Below are 21,745 nucleotides of genomic sequence, written 5' to 3'. Positions count from 1 at the left end.
AAAATATTAATATTAACATTATTGCCACCTCACATTTTTCTGATCTGTCTTTGGGGCTTCTCTCATTGCCTTATAAGAAAAAAAAGCCATACCCCTGGATTTATTGGCTCTAATGATAGCACTTTGAGTCATATAAACTAGTTATCATTCCTACCTGTCTTCGTCAATAGAATAAAAGCTGCCCTTGTTTTATAATGGAGGAAGTCAAGGCTTAGAGAGGCTGATTCATCAAAAGTCACATTGCAGAATCTAGAGTTTGAACAAAGACCTTCCAGCTTCTTGGCAATTTTTTTTTTCATGAAGCTATGTTAAAGTGTAATTCAATAAATTCTGTTACTTCTTCTTTGGAAGCTGGACACTGAAATGGTACACCTGTTAACTAAATGGTGGTATAGTTATGTACCCAAACCTGGAAGCTTTATAGTTTACTTTTGCCATTCTTTAAAAAAACAAAACACCGTGGGGAGAATACAGGTCCAAGAAGGATTCAGAGGACCTAGTGGGGGTTGTATTGTTATATGGGAAACTGGGGAATGTTATGCATGTACAAACTATTGAATGTAAAACATTAATTCCCCAATAAAATAAAATAAACAACAACAACAACAATAATAACCACAACAATGATGAAAAAAAAAACACCAGAGATTCACTACTGAATTTCTACACAAAATCATAAAACTATCAGTTTTTCCATGTTCTACTTTCTTAATGCTCTGCATTATCTTTCTCTTCTTATTTTCCTTTTTAGCCTACTATATTCTTTCCTCTCTTCTCAGTACTATCTTCACTGCAACTTACTCCACTTCTACTTACTGACCCATCTGTTCCTTATTCTAGTGTTGTTGCCCTGTCGGCTCTCAGTCTTGCAGCCTTCCCTGACGCTCCACATTATCAATCATTACCTCTATGAGAATACCACAGATCCATTAGCTAGGCCTGTTCGTTCTATACTTCCAGTTAGTGTTCCCTTTTCTGTCTTTCGAACAAGTTTACTAGGTGCCATGTTCTCCTTTGCCAGAGATAGTATAGGGAGGATAGTAACGCTGACTTCATTACTTGTCTCTGTCTATCTGAGAAGGGTAAGTGAATTCTTACAAGGATAACTTCTCTATTTCCCTTTCCTGACATCTGCTTCCATTTTGAACATATCTCAAGTGGGAAGTGAGTACTTCTCTCAGAGATTCTCAAGTTACTGTAGTGTAAGATTTAGGCCCACAGACAAATCACTGACGTTTATGTCCAATGTGGGGAACATAGGGGGAGAGTTGAGAGAAGAAAGAATGGTAAGGCCCAAGGGGCATTCTAGTCTGTGAAAATGTGAAAACAAAACAAAACATTGGGTTCTGGTTTTAGAATGAAGACAAAATAAAATCAAATGTACATTTTTTTTTTAAACCATGCCGGGAGTTATCCACTAAGCAACAGCTTAGAGCCTCCCTAAAGCCAACTGGTACAAAGTAGGACTGATCACAAGAAACTTTACCTAGAGCCTGTATCTGAATATACCTGTATCTTTTGTCAACTACAGTGGAGCCTCTATGGATTTCTAGTCCAGAGTTTGTTAATCTTTAATTGGAAAAAAAAAAAAAACATGTATTTGAAGTACTCAGACTGTTGATATGTGAATTTCTCATGCAGTACTTTCAACTGGACTGTCCCATTCTTAAGCTGGCTGGCCATTGTAGCCCTCTGTGTACTCACAGTGATCCTGTACTTCATTCCACTGCGATACATTGTCCTTGTCTGGGGTAAGTACAGTGTTTTCTTTCTTTCTTTCTTTCTTTCTTTCTTTCTTTCTTTCTTTCTTTCTTTCTTCTTTTAAACTGTCGCAGATGCTAAGAACAAGCTATTTTTAAGAAATGAGTTACACCATCAGCAGTTCCCTATATTTATAGTCACGAAGCTACTCTATGATGAAAAGAGACAGGTCAGTTAAAAATCACAACAGGATGAAGATTTAGGTCTACCTGAAAAATGCATTTTTCTTATCTGGCACCATAGGCTCCGTCATACTACAAACATGTGGTTGTGCAGATTCTTCATATATCAAAGTGCAGCTTTGTCTAGCCATCACTCTGATTTATTTCCACCACATACACGTAAACAGAGCGTTTTCATATGGTTCATATGGTTCATTTAGGACAATATGCTTTTGTGCTGCGGTACTTTATCTTGTGGAAGTGGCTGTAAACATGCACTATATTTGGCCCTGTTTTTAAGAGGTCACTTTTAGGATGTAATAAAGGGTCCTTGGAATTCGCAAGTTGTTTAGGAACAAGATGCCTTTATACATACTAAACAAGAATGTTTTTGCAAAACAGTTAAATGTGATATCAGATACTCATTTCCTTTTTATAACAGAGTACTGCTCATCTCTGGCTTACGGTGGAGTCAGGGATGAGAACTGGAATCTCTGGTGTCTGAAGCATGAATGTCGTTTGCATACCACTGTGCTATTTTCCCAACTCTCAATACTTTTTAAAAAATGTATTTAGAGTGCATGATAATAGTTCCTGTGCAACACGATTCTACTTAGGTGGTCATTGGTTTCAGTATTTTTCATAATTTGGGTTTTGCCTTATCTGACAAAATTCTTGGTTTGGAAAACTCAATATCCAAGCCTCTGAGTTTCTATCTAAATGGGGGTAAAAACAAAACGGAAACAGAAGCAGCCTAGAAGGCTGAGAGTGGTAGAATCAAGCATGTGTGAAGCTCTGACTCTGAAACAAAAAGTGAAAAGAACCAAGGTGGATTTTTAACTCCAGAAAGCTGGTTTACACTGAAAGCAAGTGAATCAAAGGGCCCTCTCTCCCTCACCCTCTCTCCCTCTCCCTCTCTCCCTCTCATTTAAAGATATACTGTATGGGGGGTCGGGCGGTAGTGCAGCGGGTTAAGCGCAGGTGGCGCAAAGCACAAGGACCGACATTAAGGATCCCGGTTTGAGCCCCAGCTCCTCAGTGGAGTCACTTCACCAGCGGTGAAGCAGGTCTGCAGGTGTCTATCTTTCTCTCCCCCTCTCTGTCTTCCCCTCCATTTCTCTCTGTCCTATCCAACAACGAATGACAACAACAACAACAACAACAATAATAACCACAACAATGCTGCTACAACAACAAAGGGGGGGTTGGGGAAGGCCTCTAGGAGCAGTGGATTCATGGTGCAGTCACTGAGCCCCAGCAATAAACCTGAAGGCAAAAAAAAAAAAGATATACTGTATGAATATGAGTAGAGATGTCATGTCTCCTCTGTTTTCTTGTTTTTGTTTTGTTTTGTTTGTTCGTTTTCTTTTTTTGCCTAACTTGTCCTATCTTGAGCAAATCTTCTCACCACTATCATCACCTTTACTTTTTGGGTAGGATATGAAAAATGGTATGAACTGTAACATTTTTCCTTTCTTAATTTATATAATTTAATGGAACAGTTTCATTAAGATAGTACTTTCATTATACAAGGGAAGAGGCATTTCCAGCATATTCTTGATTCTGTTATATAACTCAGCTGTTTTACTGAAGGAATTAGAGTAGGCATTAGGTGTAGCACTTATTACCACTAACTAGCCAAAGGTCAGGCATGTCCTCTCAGTTGTGGTAACTGGTTTCCCTTCTCCACAGTCTCAGAAATCAAATCCTATAGCAAACATCTGGCTGTGTAGCCTGGGTGGACTCACTGGCTAGTATCTTCAATAAAAGTTTAAGAGACTGTTTTTGCGTTTCTTCATTTCACCAAATGAAATGAGAAGAGAATTGCATTTCTCTTGTGATGGGTGATTGCTGAAATACTGATCTCCAGTTTAAGACATGGGTCTCACATGGGGAAACAGACTAAAATTTTATTTGCAGAAGTTTATTCTGCTGAGCACCCTAAAAAAAAAAAAAAAGAACCAAATGCTCTAGTTCATGGACCAGTTTTTTTTTAATTTCTTTATTTATTGGATAGAGACAGCCAGAAATCAAGAGGAAGGGGGAGATAGAGAGGGAGAGAGTCAGAGAGACACCTGCAGCCCTGCTTCACCACTCCTAAAGCTTTCCCCCTGCAGGTGGGAGCCGGGGGCTTGAACCCAGGTCCCTGCGCATTGTAACACATGCACTCAGCCAGGTGTGCCACCACCCGGTCCCCATGGCCCAGTTTTTAAGTGTTTTGACTTCATGTAAAGATGTTAATGTGGTGAGGGGCAGGCAGTGGTGCACCTGGTTAAGCTCATATATTACAAAGCACAAAGACCTCACTCCAACCCCTAGTGCACACCTGTAGGGGGAAAGCTTCCCGAGTGGTGAAACAAGGCTACAGGTGTTTCTCTTTTTCTTTCCCTCTCTTTCTTAATTTTTTAAATTTTAATTTATTTATAAAAAGGAAACTTTGATAAAACCATAGGATAAGAGGGGTACAATTTCACACAATTCCCACCATCAGAACACCGTATCCCATCCCCTCCCCTGATAGCTTTCCTATTCTTTAACCCTCTGGGAGCATGGACCCAAGGTCATTTTGGGATGCAGAAGGCGGAAGGTCTGGCTTCTGTAATTGCTTCCCCGCTGACCATGGGTGTGGAGCTCCAATTCCCCAGAACCCTGCCCCACTGGGGAAAGAGAGAGACATGGGGAAAGAGAGAGTATGGATTGACCTGTCTTTCCCTCTTTCTATATCCCCCTCCCCTCTCAACTTCTATCTCTATCCAATAATAAATAATTTTTGTGAACAAAGAAAAAATGTTGTAAAAAAGATGTTAATGTGAATATACTTGGTAAATTAAGTGCAGTATAATTTAACAGTATATTACTCCATAAAATTCTCCATTATCAGACAGAAGACGTAGAATGGATAATTATAGTTTTACACATCATTTTGACATTTTAATTATGTCACCTTTTTTGTTGCACATCCTAGTTCCAACTTCACCTGTTTTTATTTTTTACTTTTTCCCCCCTATTTACTGGATAGAGACAGCTGGAAATCAAGAGGGAAGGGGGAGATAGAGAGGGAGAGAGACAGAAAGATACCTGCATCCCTGCTTCACCATCAACAAAGCTTCCTCCTGCAGGTGGGACCAGGTATTCGAACCTGGGTCCTTATGCATTGTAACATGTGCAGTGAGCCAGGTGCACCACCACCCGGCCCTCCAATTTCACCTGTATTTGTCCCTCCTTATATTTTCTCTTTGGATAGCATCCATAGACATGGCTCAGATTTTGCCCATTCTAATGCAAGTTGTGATTCAACTAAGTCAATCATTACAGCAGTTTTTGTAAGCATTAGATTTTTTTTTGTAGCTTAAAAGAAAAATAATAAAATTAAAAAATTAGTACCAGTTATAGAAACATGAAAACATTGTTACTGTTGTGTGAACTGAGGTCTACTGTATTACCAACTTTCAATACGAAACATGAGTCACTGTGTTGTATATTGCATCTTAATAATATAGCTCGTAACTACAATGTGTACATTTTGATTATGACCCCATATCACTGCCACCGCCACCCCTCACATCCCACCTCCTACTCCTTTTGCAACTCCCAGTCTCTTTTCTGTATCTATGAGTTTGGTTTTGTTGTTATTATTGTTTTTAGATTACACATATAAATACAGTCATGTAGTGTCTACCTTTATTATTTCCCTTAGCAAAATATCCTCAAAATCCATCCGTGTTCTCACAAATGGCAAGAATTCCTTCTTTTTATGGCTGAATACTAGTCTACTCTCTCTATATATACATATTTTCTTTATCCATTCATTCATTGGGTCATTTTCAGGTCTTGTCTATTTAAATAATGCTGCAGTAAACACTGAGTACATGCGCCATCTCATATATTTTTATAAAGACAGAGATTGAGAGGGTGAAAGAGATCACAGCACAGACACTTCCTTCAGTACAGTGGGGGCTGAGCCTATAGCCGGGTTGTGCACTACCCAAGTGAGCTATTCGCTGCAGCCACATATGTCATTTCAAATGAGTGTTTTTAGGGACAGAGTGACAGCTCACTTGGTCGGATATCTGCTTTGCCATGTACCTGATTTAGACTGGAGGCCCACCGCTACGTTCTGTGGCATCCACCCTCTTTTTGTCTCTTATCTGAATAAGAAAGCCCAGGAAGCTGAAATTGCTCCATGGGTAAAGCTCTGATTCCAAAATCTAAAAGCTAGTATTTTGTTGTTGTTGATGATGTTTTGTTTTGCCTCCAGGGTTATTGTTGGGGCTCGGTGCCTGGCCTAGGAATCCACTGCTCCTAAAGGTTATCCCTGCCCTTTTTTGTTGCCCTTTTTTTTATTGGATAGGACAGAGAGAATTTGAGAGATGGAGCGGGGGAGAGACAGCTGCAGACCTGCTTCACCACTTGTGAAGCCATCCCCCTGCAGGTGGGGAGCTGGGAGCTTGAACCGAGATCCTTACTCTGGTCCTTGCGCTTCATGCCATGTGTGCTTGACCTGCGGCGCTACCTCCTGACCCCATCAAAGCTAGTATTTTGACTTTTCCTGAATAAATACCCAGAAGTGAAATTCCTGCATCATATGGTAGTTCTACTTTTAATTTTTGACAGGCTTCCATATTATTTTGCTATAGTGACTGAACCAGTTTATATTTACACCAACAATATACAAGGGTTCCCTTTTCAGTGCGTCATTATCAAGACCTTTTTTCCTCATCCTTTTGATAATAACCATTCAAACAGGTGTATGATGATATCTCATAGTAGTTTTGATTCGCATTTTTCTGATGATTAGCAATGTTGAACATCTTTTTGTGTGCCTGTTGACTATATGTATATGTCTTCTATTGAAAAATGTCTTACTGATGCCCCCCCACCTGCCCATTTTTTTCAAGTCTTGATAGAATGTGAGAAGTCCTTCAAGCCTAACGAATTCTTGATGTCATTTGCTATCTAGTTGTAGGAAATCTTATAGTCAATACTATTGATCAAAAACTATGAGCTCTTTCTGAGATAACACAATTGGCAGATATTTCTGCTATACACTGGCTCGCTTCTTTATGGTGTTCATCATTTCCTTTTCTCTGTAGGGCTTTTATAAAGTCTGATGCACCTAGTGGGGAGACTCTTGTGCGTGGTGACATGTGGTCATGTGGTGACTCTGTTTCATTCTCTTGCATGTAGCTACCCAACCTACCCAACATCATTTACTAAAGAACTTTCCTTTCTCCATTTAATGTTCTGGATCACTTTGCCATAAATTATCTCCCCGCATATGTGAGGGATTATTTATGAATTCTTAGTTCTATTTCATTGATTCAAGTGTCCATTTTGTTACAGTACCAAACAAGTTTTGACATTGTGATCCTATAGTATAATTCTAAGTCAAGAACTCTGATGCTGCTATTTTCCTAGGAATTGTTTTGCTGATTCTCTGTCTGGTATGGTTTCAGATAAATTGTCTATTTGGGAGAATGGGATATTGCAGTCCCCTACTACTACTCCCCTACTACTACTCCCCTACTACTACTCCCCTACTACTACTCCCCTACTACTACTCCCCTACTACTACTCCCCTGCTACTACTCCCCTGCTACCACTCCCCTGCTGCCACTCCCCTGCTGCCACTCCCCTGCTACTACTCCCCTGCTGCCACTCCCCTGCTACTACTCCTTTGCTACTGACTTCCCTTCAACTTCTTTAATGACTACTTTGTACATTGTGGTGCCACTTCAATATGTTAATGAGTTCTAGACCCTCCTGATTGACAAATCCCCTGATCATTATGTAATATCCACTCTGTCTTTCATTGCCTGATCTACCTTAAAGTTTATTGTGCTAGATACAAGTATGGCTGTTCTTATGTTGTTTGTGGTTCATAAGGTTGTATGACTGTTATCCAACCTTTCACTTTGAAAGTGTGTTTGGCTTTCTGAAATAAGTAGATCTCCTGTAGCTAGCAAACAGTAGGATTATGTTTTCTGATCCAAGATGCTACTCTTTGTCTTTTGGTGGATAAGCCCTGGTAGTAAAATTTAAAAATGAATACATAAAGTGTTTGCATTTCCATACACAACCAGTAAGTCAGAGGAATAGGAAGTCAAGGAAGCGATCCCATTTATGACTATACCAGGAGAGTGTGATCCATTTCTTTAGTGTCCTGGCTAGTTGTGAAATTAATCAGTTTCTGGGGCACTGGGATCTTTATTCTGATGTTGTAGGTGGTTGAACTTATGAATAAGGTTTTTAGATGCCAGGTTAAGTGCACATAGTATGAAGCGCAAAGTGCAATGATCCAGGTTTGAGCCCCCAGCTCCCCCCCCCAGGGGGTTTACTTCACAAATGGTAAAGCAGGTCTGCAGGTGTCTTTCTCTCCCCTCTCTGTCTTCCCCATCTCTCTCAATTTCTCTCTGTCCTATCCAATCAAATGGAAAAAATGGCCACCAGGAGCAGTGCATTCCTAGTGCAGGCACTAAGCCCCAATGATAACCCTGGAGGCAGAAAAAAAAAAAAAAGGTTTCAGGTGCAACTACTGGGGAAAGTTACCCTGTCTAGAGATTGCTGATCACCACAGTTAATTTGCCTCTATAAATAGAATTTCCTGTTTAAAGTAGTAAAGCCATCTGGACATAGGCTTTTATTCTTGGGGAGACTTGATTACCAATTCAATTTCTGCACTTATAAGTGGCCTGTTTAGGCTCTCTATTGCTTCCTGTTTCAGCTTTTACAAGGTTGTATGATGTTAAGAATGTATTCACTTCTTCTACTTATTCAATTTGCTTTCATAGAAGTGCTCACAATGGGCTGGGGAGATAATATAATGGTTATGCAAAAGATTTTCATGTCTGAGGCTCCAAAGTCCCAGGTTCAATCACCAGCACCACCATAAGCCAGAGCTGAGCAGTCCTCTGATAGTTGTCTGTGTGTATCTTTCTGTATCTGTCATTAAAAATAAATTTTAAAAGTGCTCATAATGTTCTCTTATGATCCATCATATTTCTCAGTATCAATATAATACCATCTCCTTATGATTATTTTTATATAGACTTCTTCTTCAGCAAGCCTAACAAGGGGGCTGTTTCATTTATCCTTTCAATAAATGGTATCTGGTTTACTTGATATTTTATATCATCTTACATATTAGTTCTGCTCTGATTTTTATCATTTACCCCTATTGATTATTTTGCATATTTTTGTTGTTCGTTTTCTTGGTCCTTCAGATATAGTATTGGATTTTTTTTAAAGGTCTTTCTTCTGTTAATGTGTGCATATGTTGCTAAAGTATCCCATTTAATGCTAGTTTTGCTGTATTCCATTTTTGCTCCTTCATTTTTATTGTACTGCTGATCATTTTTATTTCATGTTTATTTCTTCGTTAACTTAAATGTTATTCAGAAGCATGTTGTCTAGCCTTCATGTGTTTTGAGTGTTTTCTTATTTCCTTCTTTGGAGCTTATTTCTAGTCCCATGCCATTGTGAACAGAAGACATTTTTTTACAATTTCAGCATTCACCTATTGACTGAGATTATGTTTATATTCCAATAGATGGTCTATATACAAATGTTCCTTGTTTTCTAGAGAATGATGCATATTCATTTCATTTGGAATGAAAGTGTCTATCTCTAGTTGTTAAGTCCACCTTACCTATTGCCACATTTAAGGTCACTATTTCTTTGTTGATTTGTTTGTCTGATGATGCCTTCTGTTATAAGTGATGCATTAAGGCTCCCTATTGTTACTTTGTTGCTCTCAGTGTGTCTCTTCAGGTCAGTTAGTGTTTATTTTGTATATTTGAATATATCCATATTAAGTGTAAATATAGTGAGGGTGGTTTTTATTTTAAATTCATCCTTTAGTCATTATATAGTATCTATCTCTGTCCCTTACTAATTCCATCATTTTGTCTTTTAATTAAAAGCCTATTTTACCTAATATTGGAATAATCAACCCCGTCCCTTTCTCTGTGTTCTTTGCCTGGAAAGCTTGGCTGCAGCGTTTCCTACTGAGCCTATATCACCTAAATTTGTTTTTCCATCCAGATGTCAATCTCCTATATGCATAATAGACATGATTCCTGATTACTTTTGTATCCATCCTGTGTTTTGTATTATACATTTTTTTTGGATTGGTGAGTTCAGAACATTCACATTTAGCTTGATTAATTACTTGAATGTAAGGCCTGAAGCCAAAATACTGCCAAGAGAAACCATTGATAGCAATCTGCTTAACACTGGTATTAACGATTTCTTTGACTCTGACTTTAAAAAAAAACAATGAAAACAAATGGCTCTGCATAAAACTAAAATGCTTCTTTTTTTAATTTTTTTTTAAAAAGGAGACATTAACAAAACCATAGGATAAGAGGGGTACAACTCCACACAATTCCCATCACCAGCTCTCCATAAACCATCCCTTCCCCTGATAGCTTTCCTATTCTTTAACCCTCTGGGAGTATGGACCCAGGGTCATTGTGGGATGCAGAAGGTGGAAGGTCTGGCTTCTGTAATTGCTTCCCCGCTGAACATGGGCCTTGATTGGTTGATCCATACTCCCAGCCTGCCTCTCTCTTTCCCTAGTAGGGTGGGGCTCTGGGGAAGCGGAACTCCAGGACACATTGGTGGGGTCCTCAGTCCAGGGAAGTCAGGTCGGCATCATGCTGGCATCTGGAACCTGGTGGCCTATCCAGCGGATCCCGGGTTGCAAGCTGCTGCGTCTTGGAGCTCATGGCAGCTGCAGCTCCCAAAACTAAAAAGCTTCTACACAACAAAAGAAACCATAAAGATAATGAAAAGGCTATCTGTCTGATAGGAGGATATGTTAAATATGTCACATCCAAAAAAGATTTTCAAATATAGAAATAACATACAACTCAATAACTAATAAAATCTATAAAAAATATGTGAAGGGGCAGGTAGATAGCCAGCAGGCAAATGCAAAGATGCTCCTCATCATTAATTAGGGAAAATGGAGCTCAAAGCCATAAGGATGTATCCCTTCACACCTGTCAGAGAGACTTGCATTAAAAACAAATTCCAACTGTGATGAGGATATGAAGAAAAGGGAAACCTTGTTCTTGTTCAAAGGTAATAGGTATATAAACGGGTACAGCACCACTATGGAAAAAGTATAAACCTCAAAAAAAAAAAAACACAAAAACCAGGAACTACTCTATGATATAACAATTCAGTTTCTGGTTGTATCTCCATATATATGCTAGAATACTACTGTTATTAAAATGTAAAATTAAATCATTTGTAACTTGTATATATTTAGAGGGTATTATGATAAGTGAAACAAGTCATCAGGAAAAAAGACAAGTACTGTGTAATATTACTTGTGTGAAATATAAACAGTGGAGGGGGCCAGGCTGCGGTGCACCTGGTTAAGTGCACATGGTACTAAGTGCGAGGATCTGAGGAATGATCTGGGTTTGAGTCCCCCGCTCCCTACCTGCGAGAGGGGTTGGATACTTCACAGTGAAGCAGATCTGCAGGTGTCTTTCTCTTTCTCCTCTTTATCTCAAAAAAAAAAAAGAAAAGAAAAAGAAAGAAAGAAAGAAAGAAAGAAAGAAAGAAAGAAAGAAAGAAAGAAAGAAAGAAAGAAAGAAAGAAATGGCCTTCTGGGGGCAGTGGATTCGTAGTGCTGGTAGCCAAGCCCCAGCCATAAACCTGGAGGCAAATAGATGTGTGTGTATATGTATATGTATGTGTATGTGTATGTGTATGTGTATATATATGAAACAAAACCAAAACAACTCTCTGGTACAGATATGGAAAACGACTGGTGATTTTCAAAGAAGGAGGTTTAGATGTGGGTGGAGGGGACCAACCGGGTGGGGTTGCACCTGGTTGAGCGCACTGCAAGGACCAGGGTTTAAATGCCTGATCCTCACCTGCAGGGGAAAGCTTTGCAAGTGATGAAGCAGTGCTACACATGTCTCTCTTTTTCTGTCTCTGTCTTCTCCTACCCTCTCAACTGGCCATGTCTAGCAAGTAAAGAAAGATAATAGAGAGAAAGAGAGAAAGACATGGGTAGAAAAAGAAAAGAGGGTTATGAATATGATGATATATATGGATAGAAACCAGACTGGGTGGTCGTCACCACAGTGAAATATTCACGGCAATGCACACTGAAATTTGTATTACTTCAATAAAAGTATATTTTTAAAGGGTAGACTTCAAAGTGTGGAGAGTCTGTTTATGTGGAAAACTGAGAAATGTTATGCATGTACAAACTATTGTATTCACATGTAAAGATAGCCATTAGGCACAGAAGTTAGAGAATGACACCATATGATTTGAATTATATGTGAAGTTTAAAAACAAACAAACAAAAAAAAACATCTCATGCACGCAGAGGAATGATTTGTGGCTTCCAACAGCAAGAGGCTAGTGAGTAGGTGAAATAACTGAAGGGAATGAAGAAGTATAAAGTTCCAGTTATAGAAATAATTAAATTGGAATGGGGAGCTAGCATAATAGTTATGCAAAAGACTTTCATGCCTGGAGCTCTGAGATTCCAGGTTCAATCCACGGCACCACTATAAGCCAGAGTTGAGCAGTGCCCTGGACTCTATCTATCTATAATCTATCTACCTGGCTATCTAGCTATCATTTATCTTTTTCATTAATATAAGTAAAATTTGGAAAAAAAAAAGTCATGAGGATGCTGTAAAGTATAAGATCCATAGGCATGGGTTGGGCGGTAGCGCAGGGGGTTAAGCTCACATGGTGTGAAGCACAAGGACCAGCATAAGGATCCTGGTTTGAGCCCCCAGCTCCCCACCTGCAGGGAGGTTACCTCACAGGTAATGAAGCAGGTCTGCAGGTGTCTGTCTTTCTTCCCCCCGCCTTTCCCTCCTCTCTCAATTTCTCTCTGTCCTAAGCAACAACAAAGGCAACGATAACAAGGGCAACATAAATGGAAAAAGATGGCCTCCAGGAGAAGTGGAGCCCCAGCAATAACCTTGGAGGCAAAAAAAAAAAAAGCAATAATACCTTATTACAATTTTGAAAAACTTCTGAGACTAGATGAAGATTTCTTCTTCTTCTTCTTCTTCTTCTTCTTCTTCTTCTTCTTCTTCTTCTTCTTCTTCTTCTTCTTCTTCTTTTTGCTTTCTTCCCCTCCCTCTCTTTCTGGCAAGCCAATAATGCATATATTATTTATTTTGAAGTCATCCCATAGGTCTCTGTTGTTATTTTCAGTATCTCTTAATCTCTTTTTGAGATACCTTACTTCTTTCTTAGTTTTCTCTAATTCATCCTCGATCTTGCTAATTCTGTTTTCTGCCTCATTTATAAAATTTCTTATAGTCATGTCATACTTACTATATATAAATGTCAAATTATGTTATACATTTGAAAATAGTATGTTGTATGTTAGTTTATGCCTTCATTTAAAAAAATTATATGTTTAAAAATAATTCCAGTCCAAAATGAAGACATCTTTGGCTGAGTACTCTAACACTGAGGGGAAAAAAAAGATCCGTCATTTCTCCACCTTGCCATGTGCCTTTTGTCTCTCAAATAGAAGGTCCTTCCTGACAGAAAGGAGGCACTAAATGAGAGGAGAAAGTTAGCTGCTGTTTCTGAGTTGGGCAGGAGAAACAGGAAAGAGAAGAAGGAAGGGAGGGGGAAAATTGGGTTTATCAGTTCATTCAACCAACACTGAAAAGTAGCCTTATCTAGGTCTTTAAATTGCTGCAAAACTTTTGCCAGAAATGTTTTTAGGAACTCTAAAAATTAAATGTTTTAACCTTTGTTCTGTTGCTTTTCCAGGTATTAATAAATTCACAAAAAAGCTTCGGAGTCCATATGCAATTGATAACAATGAACTACTTGACTTCCTCTCCAGAGTCCCATCAGATGTACAAGTGGTATGTAGGTTGCATAATTAATATTTTAGGGTAGTGCAGCATTAGGTCTTAAGTTAAATTTGCTCTTTATTTCAACGATTTTAGAAGAATCAGGTCTTAAGTTAAATTTGCTCTTTATTTCAACGATTTTAGAAGAATCAGGTGAAGTTAATAAAGTCTATAGCAGATTTTACTGCTGAGAAACTGAACCCACTAGATGGGTTATCCAAGAGCTATGTTAAACAATGGGAAATGGAATGACAGAGGGTTCCACCAAGGACCTATCTGGGTTGTCAGGGACAATCCTCTTCCAAGGAACATTCATCTGGGCTGGTTAAGGGACCCTATCTATCTGGTGAGACATTTGTTCCAGTCCAGGTGACTACTTCTTGAAGACTTGGAGGGGCGGTGGCACACTTGGTTAAACACAGGTAGCATTACGCACAGGGACCTGGGTTTGAGACCCAGCTCCCCACCTGCAGCAGGAACGCTTCACAAGCAGTGAAGCAGGTCTGCAAGTATCTTATCTTTCTTTCTCTCTCTGTCTCCCCCTCTCCTTTCAATTTGTCTCTGTCCTATTGAATAAAATGGGGTGTGGTGGGGGGAAAATGACCACCAGAGCAGTGGATTCTTAGTGCCATCACCGACCCAGCTATAACCCTGGAGGAAAAATAAACAAACAAAAAAACTTGGAGAGAGTCTCCCAGTTCAAGTGACTGTGTCTTGAAGTCTTGGGCGCATCCCAATACTTTGAATTTTTATGTTGATGGCAATTAACCACCAAGTATTTTTTTTTTTAGAATAAAATGAAAGCTATTTTTAAACTGGGTTTCAGTGATACCTTCTTTTAGTTAAACTGTTCATGGTATCTCAGACATATGAGTAGGCCGGATGGGGGTTAGACATCTGTATCATGTCTACATTAATCAAGAAACAACCAACTATTATTCAGCCATTCAAACTAGGTGGGATGGCTTGGCTTTTACTTTTTATTTATTTTTTTAATTTATTTTTTATTTAAGAAAGGATTAATTAACAAAACCATAGGGTAGGAGGGGTACAACTCCACACAATTCCCACCACCCGATCTCCATATCCCACCCCCTCCCCTGATAGCTTTCCCATTCTCTATCCCTCTGGGAGCATGGACCCAGGGTCATGGTGGGTTGCAGAAGGTAGAAGGTCTGGCTTCTGTAATTGCTTCCCCACTGAACATGGGCATTGACTGGTCGGTCCATACTCCCAGTCTGCCTCTCTCTTTCCCTAGTAGGGTGGGTCTCTGGGGAAGCAGAGCTCCAGGACATATTGGTAGGGTCTTCAGTCCAGGGAAGCCTGGCTGGCATCCTGATGGCATTTGGAACCTGGTGGCTGAAAAGAGAGTTAACATACAAAGCCAAATTGTTGAGCAATCATGGACCCAAAGGTTGAAATAGTGAAGAGGAAGTATTGGGGGGGGTACTCACTGCAAACTCTAGTGTACTTCTGCTTTCAGGTATATATTTTGCACTTGTTTATGGATACGTGTGAACATATGCTCTCTCTCACAGAACCTGGTGTATATCTAAGTTTTGGGACTTTGTTAGAAAGTGATCTACCTGGGATGGAATTAGAGAATGCTATGAAAGGAAAGGTCTCACCCGAGTAATGAAGCTGAAGGGTTGTCATTCCACACCTGAAGTCTCTAGACACAGTCTGAGCTGAAGCATGTTGAGGTGGCAATCGTTGCGTTGATTAGGTTGCGATCAGTAGATGCAATATTCTTTGATGTGGATTGGGAGAGGCATGCAGGAAACTGGGCTCTATCCTAAGGTTCCAGGACTGGGGGAAATATAGGCTCTATAGTGGAGATGTGAGGTTCCACTAAGATGTCTTAGGGTTCAAAAAGATAATGGATAGTTAATGTTGTCATCACATTATTTGGTAGTTGGGTTAACTTTGAAAAGTCCTTTTGTTAGAGTTTGCTGTATAGTACCCAGTATCTTGTAAATAGCTGTGCCACTGGTTGCCTCTGATCTACTTGGTCTAGGCTTTTGAGAGAGTACACATATCAAATACACAGCCTATATATTAAGAAGACTCAGTCTGTGTTTTAAAAACTTCGAGACATACAATTAATTTTCCCCCTCTCATATTAATTAACTAGTGGTTTATATGACTACACTTTACTTTTAATGTAATGTGTTATAGACTAGTGAAGAGCCCAGCCTATCATCAGAATTCATTATTAGGGCTCTCTAGTAGATTTGGACAGACTCCTCTATCATTCCATTGTTTTCTGCATCCCAGCTGCAGGTTTCATATAACTTCCAGAGTAAGCCCCCCTCCCCTCCCACTTTTATACCCCCAAGCACACCGTCTCTCTTTCCTTTGCTTTTCCTTCCTTTGCCAGAAAGTGGCCACCTGACCAGTCTTTCTCTGAACTCTGTTTAAACAGGTGCAATACCAAGAACTGAAACCAGATCCTTCTCATAGCCCATGTAAAAGGAAGAAAAACAATCTTGGCTAGTCAACTCCCACCACTGAGGAGACCAGCATCTGTGTGAGAAGATAAAAGAAAAACCTTCAGCCTCAGCAGCATTTCCTTTCTTTCTGCTTTTTATTTATTTTTTGCCTCTTTATCATGATGGAAAAAAATTTGTAAATAGTGTACAAAAGCGTATGTTTTTGAAAATATACTTCCATTGTACAGAATCAATTTGATGAAGATTTAGCTACTGCTGTATGAAAGCCTCCTTAGCTGTGGATAATAATGTAAGATACGGGGACAGCAGATGTAAGAATAGAAACATTGGGAGATACTTCTCTAATTACCAGTGGAGGAACCAGGATATTAGATTAAATGCTCAGGTGTGCTGGTTAAATCTATATAAAATGTAAATGTCTATTTGATTTCAAGTTTTTTTTATGTGACTATTTTTTACCAAAAAAGTAATCCATTACAGTTTTCTATGTTTTGTATATTTCAAAGGGTAAGGGAAGGGGAATCCCAAACTCTGAATAATGGAACAGATGCTTTTCAATTTAACATAAATTCTAAATTCAGATTCTGACATTCATTCCTGTGCAAATGACTTAGATATTTGAGACAGAATTTAAGCTAATGAGAAAAAGTACATTTACCTTCTCAAGAGAATTACCCACACTCTGAAATCCTACAAGAAAATGTTCAGCCCTTCTATCATTCCATTTAAAACCTTTAAAGCTCTACAGGATTACACATAAATACTGCCAGGTTTATAGATGAACTTTTATATATACCAGTACTTTAATTTACACCAAGTTGGAACATTAACAGCCCAGTTCTGTTGTCAAAAAATCTAACTAAATCCATGTTGCTTTTTGGTATTAACTAATTCTCTGTGCATCTAAAAATATTTAACTTAAGTATTCTCACAGGAAAAAAAAAGTTATGCTTTTTCATTAGGTTACTGAATATTTTAATTCATACTTTGATATGTGTTGTTAGTGTGCATTTTAATGTAGAGAATGCTAAGTGACATGTCAGTGTTTCATTACATTCATTTGTGGCAAAATAATCATTCTTCATAATATGGATGCATGAAAACCTATTTTGTAAAATAAACTACTTATGGGGAGGGGTAATTTGCCTTTAAAAATGTTTCACTACTTACTATAGAATCTATACTTACAAAGTGCATTTCCAAGACTCTGAATGGTAGTTTTTGTACCTAATTCCTTGGTATATTAAGGGAGTATACCTCTGGAGAGAAAGATAATTGCTGAGAATGTCTTACTTCCCTGACTTGGTAGGGGATCAAACTTTGTTTGCAATTGTCACAGACAATGTTTTGCACTTCTTTATTAATACTAGGCCGGGACAAGGATAAAAAATGGTTTCTTGTGGGAAATTATCGAAAAGTCAGAAACAAGAAATATATATTTCACTGTATGGAAAATTCTTTAAAAGTCTTTAAATTTCATCAAAGCTGATTTTAACGTATTTTTATTTTAAAGCTATGTTGTTAAATACTATTTCTTATGATAGAATTATTTTGATGTTTATACACTATGCTTGAAAGAATGTCGATTAAATCCTTTCTATAGAAAGGCTTTGAGCTCAATATGCTCGATTTAGCCTATCATATTTCTAACGACATGCTTATATCCACATATCATCACTGTTTGTTGCTAAGGCATAATAATCCATGAAGTTGATGTTACTACAAAAAAGTTTATTCGCAGAATCATTTGAATTATTTTTTTGTATCTTGTATGAGATTTATTTTCTGTGCCAGTGATGTCTACTCAAATGTCTACAGGCCTGACATTCTGCAACCTCAGATGTACCTAGTGGATAGTAACCATTAACAGATGACTAATTTCTGTTTCATTCTATCAAATCCCAGATGTTGAGTTCAGTGGTAATGTTGACTATACACTCACTGCATTCAATAAAAATCTTTTCTATGTATAATCAGTATTTTTTTTTATCTCAGTGATGCAAAGAGGAGTGATAAAAGATTGTACATTTTTATGGCACTTTACTTAGAGAATCCCAGGTTTGCTTTAGGCAAACAAGATTTTCCCTAGGACCTTCATTCTTTTTATATTATAAAGTACTTATGTCTTCAGAGGGATTAATATCCAGTGAAATTGATAGAGGGGGCATTCATAGGGAATGTTCATTAATGTTAGAAAACACTAAACTCACATATTAAAAAAAAAAAAAGTAACCATGTTCTGGTAGAATTTAACTATTTCTTTCCTTTTCTCAGATAGGTACAATTTTGCCTTTTGAAAGCTGCTTAATTTTTTTTTTGGAAAGATTTGTTACATGACTATTTCATGACATCCTTTCAAGAATAAGATGCCACTCTAAAATCTACTGCAATGTGCAATATAGAAGATGTAAATTATTTAATACCTTCCTTGGTATTTTTAGTGAGTAAATTTACTGAAGGCCATTCATATTCCAAACTAGTACTGTTGCCATTAATTTTGATAATAGTAAGAAATACATAGTCTTTCATTTATAAAAAGAACAGTACCTCTTGTTCATTTTGGTATTGTTTTATAGACTCAAATAGATTATGTAGGGATTTCATTACTTTTTGAATCATTCTGTGCACTAGAATAAACAGGATTGAGATATTCTTTATGAGACTTTGTTTTGTGACATATTTACTAACTACCTACTCAGTCATTGAGGAGCAATGAAGCCCTGGAGATGGGCAATGGCAATGAAGATATATACTAAATGTCAAAAGTAGCTACATGCTGTAGAAGCTACAAGGTAAAAGGTTTGATGGAACTTAATGATTGTATATCTGTGCTTTCCCAATGGGCTTGGGTGTAGCAAATATTTAATTGATCTCCAATGAGTTTCAATTTATTGTGACCATTATTCTAAATTACCAAGTGTTTTACATGCATAAGTTATTTTTGTAGAAAGACTTTTAATTTATATGACCTTTTTTTGTCTTACAATGCCATAAAAATTATATGGTTTCTGGGAGTCGGGCGGTAGTCCAGCAGGTTAAGCGCACGTGGTACAAAGTGCAAGGACCCTCTTTAGGATCCTTGTTGGAGCCCCTGCTCCCCACCTGCAGGGGGAGTCGCTTCACAGGCGGTGAAGCAGGTCTGTAGGTGTCTGTCTTTCTCTCCCCATCTCTGTCTTTCCCTCCTCTCTCCATTTCTCTCTGTCCTATCCAACAATGACAACATCAATAACAATAATAATTACTACAACAATAAAACAAGGCCAACAAAAGGGAATAGATAAATAATTTTTTAAAAAATTATATTCCTTTTTTTTTTCTTGCCTCCAGGGTTATTACTGAAGCTTAGTGCCTGCACTATAAATCCACTGCTCCTGGTGGCCATCTTTTTTCCATTGTTGTTACTGTTATTCTTCTAGCGTTACTGTTATTATTATTGTTGTTGATGCTGCAGCTGTTGGATAGGACAGACTAACTGAGAGAGGAGGGGAAGGCAGAGGGGGGAGAGAAAGACACCTGCAGACCTGCTTCACCGCTTGCTAAGCGACTCTCCAACCCCCTGTAGGTGGGAAGCCAGGGACTCGAACTGGGATCCTTGTGATGGTCCTTGAGGGTTCCATTTTTAAAATTTTTTATTTTATTTTTTAATATTTAATTTATTTTCCCTTTTTGTTGCCCTTGTTTTTATCACTGTTGTGGTTATTATTATTGTTGCTATTGATGTTGTTGTCGAATAGGACAGAGAGAAATGGAGAAAGGAGGGAAAGACAGAGAGGGGAAGAGAAAGACGCCTGGAGACCTGCTTCACCGCTTGTGAAGCGATGCCCCCTAAAGGTGGGGAGCCGGGTGCTCGAATCGGGATCCTTAGGTAGGTCCTTGAGTTTCGCACCACATGCGCTTAACCCGCTGCGATATAGCCCAACTCCCTTGTTTTTAAAAATATTTATTTATTTATTCCCTTTTTGTTGCCCTTGTTTTATTGTTGTAGTTATTACTGTTGTTGTTATTGATGTCGTCATTGTTGGATAGGACAGAGAGAAATGGAGAGAGGAAGGAAAGACAGAGGAGGAGAAAAAGACACCTGCAGACCTGCTTCACCACTTGTGAAGTGACTCCCCTGCACGTGGGGAGCCGGGGGTTCAAACTGTGATCCTTAAGCCAGTTCTTTGTGCTTTGTGAGCTTAACCCGCTGCGCTACCACCTGGCTCCGAGAGGGTTCCATTTTTAAAAAGTAAGAGGGCTCTGCTTTCCTATTTTGGTCAGTTAGCCTATTAAATTCAGCATGGAAACAGTAATATTTAGGTAAGCTACTGTGCCATACACACAGACACACACACACACACACACACACAGACCCACACACACACAAACACCTGGTTTGCAACAAAAATTAGTTCTTTCTGTTCTCAGTACTTTTTTTTTCTTTTTGGGGGGATTAATGTTTTACATTCAACAGTAAATACAATAGTTTGTAAATTCATAACATTTCTCAGTTTTCCACATAACAATACAACCCCCACTAGGTCCTCTGTCATCCTTTTCCAGGACCTGTACTCTCCCCACCTCCCAGTCTTTTACTTTGTTGCAATACACCGACTCCAGTCCAGGTTCTGCTTAGTGTTTTCTCTTCAGATCTTGTTTCTCAATATTTTTATAATTATTATTTCATTATTATCTTGCATCCATTTTCATTATTATCTTGCTCAATGCCTACACTGAGAATTCCCCACATCTGCTGGCCATTCCCCCCCCCTTTTTTTTCTTCTCTGTTTTATTTGTTAGTACAGAAAGAAAGTAAGAAAGAGAGACACCTGCAGACCTGCTTTACTGCTGGGGAGGCATCCCCACTGTGTGTAGGGAGCTGAGGGTTCCTGAAGGGGGTAATGTATGCTTAACCAGGTATGCCATCGCGAGATCTCCCTCCAGTATTTTTTTTTCCTTTACCACAGCACTGCTCAGCTCTGGCTTATGGTGGTGCTGGAGATTGAACCTGGGACTTTGGAGCCTCCAAGAGTCTCTTGGCATAACCATTATGCTATCTACCCTCCGCCCAGTATTTTTTTTTTTTTTTTTTTTTTTTTACAACTGGAGCACTGCTTAGCTCTGGCTGGTAGAGGTGCAGGGGATTGAACCTGAGACTTCAGAGGCTCAGGCATGAGTCTTTTTTGCATAACCATTATGCTATCTACCCTCTGCCTCCAGTATTTAAAAAAAAAAAAAAACAGACAATGACTGTGAGTCATTAAGAAAACCTTAAAAACATCTCCTACCTTCCTGGAAGGAATATATCTGAGAAGATCTGGAAATTTGACAAAGTGGAGTAACTGTTGTTACGAGGGAGGCTGAGGTGGTTATTATTTTGTTTTTATTGTAACCTGCCTTAAATTTTAATTATATTTATTGGATAGAGACAGCTGAAAACTGAGAGAAAGGGGGGAGCTAGAAAGGGAGAGAGTGAGAGACCCACCTGCAGCACTTCTTCACCACTTGCAAAGCTTTTCCCCAC

At 38.7% G+C, this 21,745-nt stretch overlaps 1 protein-coding gene across 1 annotated transcript in view; it reads left to right on the top strand.

Annotated features, from left to right (window-relative positions):
• The window catches only part of LOC132541273 (multiple C2 and transmembrane domain-containing protein 1-like), a 39,227-nt gene extending 21,012 nt beyond the window's left edge, over window positions 1–18,215 (top strand). The window contains exons 3-5 of the mRNA XM_060201022.1: window positions 1,642–1,751; window positions 13,704–13,801; window positions 16,215–18,215. Of these exons, the coding sequence (XP_060057005.1) occupies window positions 1,642–1,751; window positions 13,704–13,801; window positions 16,215–16,286 (280 nt within the window). The 3' untranslated portion in view covers window positions 16,287–18,215. The remainder of the gene's footprint in view (window positions 1–1,641; window positions 1,752–13,703; window positions 13,802–16,214) is intronic.
• Window positions 18,216–21,745: the final 3,530 nt, after the last annotated feature.

The sequence above is a fragment of the Erinaceus europaeus genome, chromosome 11, assembly GCF_950295315.1.
Source record: "Erinaceus europaeus chromosome 11, mEriEur2.1, whole genome shotgun sequence".
In the NCBI taxonomy this organism is placed as follows: Eukaryota; Metazoa; Chordata; class Mammalia; order Eulipotyphla; family Erinaceidae; genus Erinaceus; species Erinaceus europaeus.
This window is presented reverse-complemented; position numbering and strand designations above follow the sequence as displayed.